The 10,045-nt window shown below is 36.3% G+C and overlaps 1 protein-coding gene across 1 annotated transcript in view; it reads right to left on the minus strand.

The window, feature by feature from the left end:
- LOC108576664 (calcium-activated potassium channel slowpoke-like) overlaps positions 1 to 10,045 on the minus strand; it is a gene marked incomplete at its 5' end in the record, with an annotated part of 179,922 nt that overhangs the window by 7,693 nt on the left and 162,184 nt on the right. The window contains one exon of the mRNA XM_017939704.1: positions 4,544 to 4,940. Within this exon, the coding sequence (XP_017795193.1) occupies positions 4,544 to 4,940 (397 nt within the window). The remainder of the gene's footprint in view (positions 1 to 4,543; positions 4,941 to 10,045) is intronic.

Below are 10,045 nucleotides of genomic sequence, written 5' to 3' on the forward strand. Positions count from 1 at the left end.
TTTAGAAAAGTGCTACCTTGACATGCATAATGGTAAACTTTATTTTGTTTTCAATCTTCCCGAAATCTCTCCATTATCTTTAAAAGCTTATTTTACAGGTTAAAGTTCAAGCAATCTAATGGTATTTCTTAGAATTGTTCTGTGGATGGAAGTATCATCAAATCAGCAGTTGAAAATTTCCCGCATACTCGTGAGAACTTTATGGATTTAACTGTATACGAAACAGAAATAAACACAGGCTCGAAGGAGCTTAAACAATAAGGAGGACGGAGGAGCTCTCGTTGAGAGACCAATAACCCTCCAATAACAAGGCAAAAACGAGGGAGGTGCTAACCGGGGCGGTCAAGGATACATCCTCGATAGTGCTGGTTAGGCTCTCCATCGTGGAGCCAACTAAAGAGTAGGAGGATAAAGTCGAAGATGGTGAAAACACGACCAAGATTACTCTGGCAACCACTGGGAATAAAAAAATATAGACGTAGCAAAACATCTAAAAGGAGGGCTCGAAAAGCCAGATTGGCTTCTCGGAGATGACTGCGGCGAATACAGACACAGGTATTTAACAAGTGGAGGACTCATCTAGAGAGAAACTTACCGTCTGTGAAAACCAATCAGGGCAGACGGAGGAGTCTGAAGGCAGGGGCCTTAAGGAAGCCCGACCTTCAGTCAGTTCCTCTCGGATACGAAAAATACTCGCAGGGTCTTTTCGGCACCGACCAAATATAAGGAGGCGGTCACGAAAGGCACGAGAGTGACTATTGTGTCAGTGGAGTACCTCGAGGTCCTCACGAAGGCTCAAGTAGTAAAAAAGACTGACCCCAGGGAGGAGATACATAAATGACTCTTTTTAAGGTATAACTCCTCTCTGCAAAGGATAAGTGAGACTGGGTTGATACTGCTATCACTATAACTGCAGGTGGTACCAGTCAGTGGCATGCTTCAGTAGTGTGGTCGATCACCATGAAGAAGGCGTCTCACAGAAAAACACTCTAAAAGGCACATCGATTGGCGCTGCTATGGATAACAAGCGCTTTCCCCACAATATCAATGCGCACCCTTGCTAGGATGTGGGGTGCGGCCATACGATTGCAGTTCGCAGGGAAATGGTCACGGTTAGATAACGTTCACGCTGTCATCCTACGGGAGTTGGAGAACCCTTACAGAACTTTTATGTGACCCGACGCACCTTTTGCAACACAACTAAGAGGTCCTCTTCCCAGAAAGACAGACCTATAATAAAGGTTCGGCAAACATTTTTTGTCCGAGGAGGAGAGGGCTTATCTGGTACACAGATGGCTCCAAGATACTACCATAACCGGAACCAGTATGTGGGGAAGAGACCCCGAAAGAGAAATTCGCCCTTGCTCTAGAGCACCAGGTATCGGTTTTCTAAGCGGAGATGTTTGCGCTCTGAATCGATGCCAAATTAAATTTGAACAGAGGCTTTGAGGGGAAACATATCTATATTTGTAGCGACAGTCAGGTTGCGCTTAGGTCCCTTATTAAAGTTGACGTAGGATTTAGACTGATGAAAGATTACGTAATGACTCGCAAGTGGCTGTCAAGTAACAACTACGTGAGACTAGTGTGGGTTCCAGGTTATTTTGGAATCACCAGAAATGAGAAGGCTAATGAGCCGGCACAGATTGGTCGGTGTATAACAATTCCATCCGGATTCTGTCTGCTCTGTAGGTATAGTCGGCGGAAAAAAATATAGCGAGCTCGTAAAATCGGTCAGGGGTCAAAGTAAACATGTTTCGAGTGTTCTAACAAGGGAATTGACAGAAATATGAGAAGATAAGGACCTGTACCCTGGATTAGGGCCATATTACGTGAATACCGCGCCTGCACAGGCTCTGTCGTCTTCCAAATTCTTACAATGTTCTTCGTTTTCACTTGTATTCTACTCCAATTTCTATTTCTTTTTCCACTGCTTCTTTTCAATGCTGTTTACTTTATTCTGTATCAATTCCACGTTCTTAAAATTCACATAACTTTACGACAGGTCAGGCACATAAAGGAACTTCAAATATAAGAAATGCTAAATGGCATTTTTAATTCGTCCGATAATACATGAAATACCGTTAGTTACCCCTTTATTGTACGGACCCTAAAACAGAAAACCGTATGCGGTCCTGGCTGAAATTAGATCAAGTTGTGCCGCCACTTAATGCTTTAATTTACGAACTCGCTATATTTGTTCCATCGATTATACTGTGCAGAGCTGGAAAGATGGTATGGGGGACGGCCAGAGGCATATCTAGCGCAAACATCGTCTACTTCTTCGTTAAACACGATTATAACTTTGGAAAAAAAAGAAATTCTAACATTAACCTTCAAAATAAATTTATTTAACAAACGCTATTTCTTTCGGATTTCTTGCACCCCCCTAGCATTAACGCTCAGGGCTCGTGCCCTAGTTGCCTCACTCTAGATATGCCTTTGGGGACAACATAAGGGCAAGAGGGTACTCCACTTGCTTCGCTTGATTCCGCCTGTGACGCTTCTGAAACCACCATTTTAAGGTTTTTGGCGGTACACCCTGACATAGCAGTAGGACCCCCGTATTCGAGGGTGATACGTTTTAAAACCTAACGCGGGTACGCTCTCATATTCCCTCTCTTCGTCACACGATGTATGATCTCATTTATAGATGTCACCAATTCGGCCAATAATAAAAATACATGTGCTCTGTCTCCATGACTGTGTAAGAGAAAGTGGACCTATTACTCTATAACCAATCATACTAGCATTCTCTCCGTTAGCGAACTTCTCATCTCTGCACATACTGATGCAAGTGGTAACTGTAATACTGTGCAGAGCTGGAAAAAAGTCTCGCGGAAGGAATGCTAGTCTGATTGGGTCAAGTAAAATTTGAAATTTCTTAAAAGAATATAATACCTATTGATTTTTTATTTTCCTTTTATATTGTTTTGTTATCTCAAACTATTGTAGTATCGGGGCCTCCATACCCAAATAGGAAACCGGGAGAATAGGGAGGGAGTGGTTGGCGTAGCGCGCAAAGCCTCGGCTTGCTAAGCCGTAGGTCCCGGGTTCGATTCCCGTTGGGTCCCTCAATATTTTTCCGTCGCCGGTTCCTACAATTGGAGGCTCATCCGGGATGGAGGCATATACGACTGCACGAAATCAGGCCGCTGTGAGATGAAAACATCTCGAGGGATTTCACGTCTCCAAAAAATGCCTTGTTTCGGCTGTTGTGCCACTGTGTGGGGGAGTGTGCCCGAAAGTGTTGAATTTATCGAGTTGTGTTGCAATGAGGACATTCGAGGGCGAATGTCAGTTCAGGATGGCCGAGTGTAGTATCGGGGCCTCCATACCCAAAAATAGGAAACCGACACGGGAGAATACAGAGGGAGTGGTTGGCGTAGCGCGCAAAGCCTCGGCTTGCTAAGCCGTAGGTCCCGGGTTCGATTCCCGTTAGGTCCCTCAATATTTTTCCGTCGTCGGTTCCTACACTATAATAATATAAATTATAACACAACTTTAAAAATTGTGGTTTTTTTAAAGAAATATCACCCTCATTCCTGTTTATACAAGAAGGGCCCCGATTTTCATTTGTATGCTTAGGGCTCAAAAAGTTATAGACGCGGCCCTCGTTGCATCCCTACAGGCCCATCTGCTCTAAGACAATTGTAGAAACGGGGCAGACGTATTGTCATTATGGGTAAACGCGATCATACAAAATTGCGCGGAGGAAGAGTCAGGCGGTGCGAGCGAAGTTACCCCTCTTGTTGCTGTGCCGTTCTGCTGGACTTCTTTCCAGCTCTGCACAGCACTTCAAAAGAAGAAAATATTTTTATCTGTGTGAAATGTGGTAGAACATAGGTAAAAAAATTTCATCGATATATTTTATTAAGATAAATACTGCGTATGAAATTTTAAATAAAACAGGTTAATTATTTCAGCTTTCCAAAGTTATAAGAATGTATACAGAATGACTGACTATTAATTCTTTACACTTCCGTAGTACATCCAACACTTCAGCAATTAATTGATTATGAAACTAATGAAGAAAATTATCGAATATACCCTAACAACATAATGTTTGTTGAAAAAATGCATAAAATCAAGAAAATTGTGTACGACCGTTAGCATGATTCTAGGTAGAACGAAATTCCCGGAGTTCTAGTGTTAAAGACATTGACCTGCAGGTAGTAATTTTTATAGCAATTTTTAATTTTCGTTAGGAAGTTCAGCCACACTCGGAGCATTCTCCAGACTTGGCTCTAACCAATTTTTGCTAATTCCAGTTTTTACAATATCATTTACGTGACTTTAAAACGATCGAAGAAGTGAAAAAATGCATAAATGAATCGAATCGAAATGGCAATATCTTTTTCGGTATTATTTATTTAGTTGAAAGGTGAACCAAAATTATAGAAAATAATGGAAACTATTTTGATGATTATGTTTATATTACCTGGTCCACGAAATGAAAATACGAAGTTTGTTTAAAAAGGCATCGAATTAATCTACACATCTTATAAATACAGAAATCGAACGAGTAGAAAATATTTCTTACGTTCAACACCGATATTTTCGGTAGATTCTGCAACATCTTCCATTCACGGCGGATGTAATCCACAGACCCAACTATCACTACGTGTTTAAGCTCGTGGTAATGAAAATTGGAAGCTCGTAATGGCATGACAAGGTTTCTCAGTCCGATGAGAGGTGAGTCAGGATCAGCGAATAGGCAGACAACCACGTGTCCATTGAGAACCGTCATAGCCGCCTGATTACGATCCAGTATGCAGTCTTCAAGGTTGCGGGATGGACTCCAATGGAACATACCCGTTGAATCGTACTTCATTTCGGTCTTTTCAAAATCAAAGTCCTTCGCTTGATCGTCGGCAATTCCGACTTGAAGACCGCCATTATTATTCACGTTCGTGCCGCCCGAGGCTCTGCTTGTTGGCCTAAAAAGGAATTTCTGCCTTTACTACATGATCACCGTGTCAGTAATTTTCATATTCCAATGTAGATCACTCGTTTAAACATAAAACATAGGCACATTACAATTGGCGCAAGTATACTCAACACTATTTTTTCAGGACTAATAGTTCATTTTTATTCTAAGCTAATCTTCAAATTTCCAAGCCGATAAATGCTAATAGAACTAATACTTTAACGGGTAAGGATGCACAGCTGAATCTATTCCGCGAATGAAACGGGACACTGTCACTTGCAGACATTCATTCGTTTTAGTAACTCGTCCAAAAATGCTTTATCTAAGAAATTAGTTGAATGTTTGACGTTTTACAATTCTGTACTATAAGTAAATCTTTCGACTATGGTAGTGTTCAAAATCTGCACAAAAAATGGCACGTACGATAAATGAAAACAATAATCGTGTATAGTAATTGAATAAAGATGAATTAACTCGTTTTGATGTCAGATTTCCAAAAAATATGTAGACATAAAATTTCATATTATTGTATACATTATTTTGTAATTAGTAACGAGTATAGATCGTATTAGTTTCACACTCTACCGATTAATTACTTTAATAAGAAATATGAAAGAAAAATTTCCCAAAACCTGATATATTTGAATGAAATTTTTAATGAAATTTATAGATAAATGTAAGCAAATTCTAGAATACCAATTACTGTATTTTTCTTTTTAAGAACAAACTTTAAATGCAACTTAACAGGTTGGGCAACTTAACTATACAGTTTCTTCAAAATCTTTCTCTTGGGACAAAGACGACATACCTAAGAATGAAAAATAATTGACCTGAAATGTCAACACGTTTTTACAAATAGTTAACATCAATATTTATTTTATGCGTAACAAATCCTTTTCAAACCGATTGGCTAAAATAAAGAGATGTTGTACATATAAAAATGTTACAATGAAAACAATCATACGATGAATTAGTCAATTTTACACATTTCACTTCCCATTTCATAGACTGTGCAAATTATTTCATTACGTTTACTTAAATTATTCAAATTTTACTCATATTGTTTCATTATTTAAACCATCTTTTGTTATTAACCATTCTTAATTTTATATCAATAACTGAATATATGTACTCGACAATAATTATACTGATCTTATACGTTGTCTAACAGGATTTATAACGAAGCTGAATTTTGTAACCAAACCTACTTTTATAAGAAGGCTATCGTTTTAACCTGAGAATATATTAATGATCGAACATAAAATGAGTCGTTTTAGAAGTAATTTATTAAATTTATTAAGTGTCTCTAATATTTCTAAGGAACAAGTGGATACTATTTTGTAAAGATAGAAATATCAACCTAATACAACGCAATTCAAAAATAATTTCCAATATGAAAGCTTAAAGTGTTCGAATCTACATTTAATATACATATATGTACATGTACATACACTGTATGTGCGATTACCTCATATATGTAGAGTGGAAGAATAACTTTATCCACCTAAAATATTTCTGTTATTTTTAGAGATACGAGGAAATTGTATTAACAAAAATTATTGTGGATCAACGAGAACAGAATATGCCAGTAATAATTTTTTTTTGTAGGCGGAGAGGCACAGGAGATTACAAAATTATCGCCACTTTCTAAATGTCATGCTATACCTTTTTATACTTACAGTTAATGCAATAGTATAAGGTCATACCAAGGCAAATCCAGAATAAACCAAATTCAATTTCGGTTTCATTTTTTAGCCATAAACAATTAAAAAATTGTCTGGGTCCTGGTAATCCACCTAACATCCACGAATAATAGGGTAGCTTATGAACTTGCGATACTTTATGAAAAAATCGTTGATTAAAAATTAAATTTGCCTATTGGTTCAAATTTACAAGGATATATAAAACCCGATCTATGGGACTATCCAAATGGAGAGGATTAATTTTTTATCACACAAGTGTACTTATATACTGACAAGGGAGGTTTCTCAGATGATCAATTAGTTAAAAAAAATAACAGTTGGAAGTTATAGTACTCTACCTCCTAATAATTGAAATGAGTGCCATTCGCTCGGAAAATTTGATATCTACAGAAATCTATCGTAGAGAAATTTTCAGCGTGTGTATAATTGACATAGATCTACAAAACGTATTTTTTAGATTTTCATTACGAGCTCAGATAAAGAAGTTGTAAAAACGATCTTCGCTATTCCAATTAATTGCAGTTTCTTCAAAAATTTATACAAACGTCGGAATGACGGTAAAAAATCATTTCTCTAAGCCTTATAAAAATAGCGGTGAAAAGTCAAATTTTTTTGACAGCGATCGATAACCGAGAAGTCACGCGTACGCATTTGTTCGATCGCGCGCGGATGAGCCTCTGTTCTCCGCCCCTGAGCGCGGGCTCTACGGGCGCTGTGATTGGCCAGTGTTTTTCGTTAATAATTCAAAAACGAAGCTTCAAACAACATTTTGGAAAAGGAAAGAGTTGTTCAGAATCACCCCAGCAACCCCCCATTTCCGGATGTTCGAAGAATTACGGGCCACCCTGTATAACTACAATGTTGGCGAATCGTCGGAATTTAATTACCATTGAACACAATTCTAACCGAGAAGCCTCCAGTAACATTTCTTGTACTTATACAAGTAATTCATAAGCGTACACATAACATTGCTCACAACAAAATGCACGTACAATCCGTTGTTGCAACGTATTATACAGTTGGTCTGAAAATGCTAAAAGTATGCACGCTTTAGCAATTTGACAATTGGAATATTAAATCGACGTAAATGAACCTGAATCCAAGGATTTCTTATAACGGAAAAATCATTATTTTACCCTTTTTTAAATATTGAATGGCCTTGTTATAGGTTGTTGAAATCGTAAAACACGCTATTGCATTAAATGTAAGTATAAAAGAACATAACCCGCTTTTTAAAAAAGACAAAAGTGATTTTAAGATCTTCGATGTGCCGTCACCTATAAAAATACTTACAGGGTGAGTCACGTAACTTGTCTACCTCAAACAACTTCTAAAGTATGTGGTCTACAAAAAAGTGTTTTATATACAAATTGTACGGTATTAAAGATAACATATGAAACTGAAACGGTTTTTTTAGATAACCTATTTGCTTACATGATATCAAGGTGACCTTGAACTTTTTAAATGCCTACCTTTTGTATCAAAATTTGAAAGAACAATGAATGTTTTATAAGAAAATATTAAGCTTTATTTATCTTAAATCTAATAATTTGCAAAAACGATGATCATGGTCTCGCTACTCACCTTACAATTAGCTATAGTAGGTGCTCAAAGTGATGCCCATTAACTCCTATACACCTGTGCAATCTGTTAATTAAGGATAGAAATTGTCCACTTTTTTGAAATTCAAATAATTTATAATTTCATATAAATTATTATTTTATTCTTTTATATTTTATAATTTTCGTACAGAAACTTCACTGCTCCCTTAAATTTTGATACCAAATGGTACGTATTCCATTTAAAAAATTCAAGGTTAACTTGATATCACGTAAACAAGCACGTCATTTTAAAAAATCGTTTCAGCATCATATGTTCCCTTCGATATCGTACAATTTCTATATAAAACACTTTTTTGTAGAACACATCTTAGAAGTTATTCGGGGTGAACGAGTTATATGAGTTCACAGATTCACTACTCAGCGTTTTTCCCGTGAATGGTAAGAATTAGGAGAAAATGAAAGAGGAAAGAGTTTTGCAGTTTTCCACGGCCAACATAATAGCTCATATCAATTTTTTATATTTGCTACATTTTTCGAGAAACGATGGTGACCATTAATTTTTTAAATGGAATGCTGCATATTCTTTTGCCATATCGAAGCGTGTATCGAGACGAATTCATCCATGTGCTATATAATATTAAAGGTCACCTTCGTTTCTCGAAAAATATGGCAAATATAAAGAATTGATATACGCTACTATGTTGGTCATAGAAAACTGCAAAACTTTTTCCTTTTTAATTCTTTTCTAGTACCTATCGTTTACGAGAGAAAGGCTGGCTAGTAAATCCGCGCACACCCTCTATAGTTCCATTGATACTGTATAATTTTTATAAATAAAGTTCTTTTCTATTTCCAAAAATAGTGAAGATACATTCAATCGACAATGTTATTACCTTATTCTGTATAAAATTTCACTTCACGTCCGATACATAATTAGGAAAGGCAATAGTTTCTGAAAATCAAAACGGTAATTCGAGCAATAGTCCTGTATGTACATATTTGTATGCTTTTCTAAATCGAGTACAGTCGGTTTGCTTTACAGAGTAAAGTTTGCTAAAATTTTTACAACTTCGTGACAACTATGGCTTCATAACACTGCATGCAAAAAAAGCACAATGACAGCAAAATCAGCTTGGTTATAACTTGATAGTTTCTATAGCTCGGTAATATGTTTCTTTTAAATATAATTCGATACATTAATCTACGAAAATTTCAGATCCTTTCGTTTCTAATCTGACATACAAATTAAACAAACATCTTGGATTATTCGCATAGTTTTTACTATTGATTTAAAAATGCTAAAACTTGCTTTCATATTTACTTCACTTATACATATGTATCTATTTAGCTGTTACTTTTCTAATAGGCTAGCAATTGTTTTATGCGCTTATAAATATTAATGTTACACTGTTATACTAATCAATACATAATTTTCTTCATAAAAATAACTAAAAACAAGCAACCGAAAAAACAAAAAAAATGGAAAGAATTTATGCATTATAATATTAAAAATAATTTAGCTAAGATTATTGTGATCTAACGCATATTTTCTTGGCAAAAACGGAAATATAGAAGACAACTGCTACACTACGCTAAAAACAATTTGTCTGATTTGCTAAAGGATCTAGATTCGATTGTAAATTTATTTGTTACGTACACCGATTGTATACAGGGTGGTCCACCTAAATGTAGCCACCTAAATATCTCCTTTATTTGTGATGACATAACAAATATTTTTATTGCAAATGGTATCACCAGGCGAATGCTTTGCAAATGTTATTTTTTCCTGAGTTTTCAAGGTCATCGATATTTTTTTTTCTTGTAAATGTATTTTTTTTTCTTGCATATTT

Source organism: Habropoda laboriosa, unplaced genomic scaffold, assembly GCF_001263275.1.
Source record: "Habropoda laboriosa isolate 0110345459 unplaced genomic scaffold, ASM126327v1 scaffold472, whole genome shotgun sequence".
Lineage (NCBI taxonomy): Eukaryota > Metazoa > Arthropoda > Insecta > Hymenoptera > Apidae > Habropoda > Habropoda laboriosa.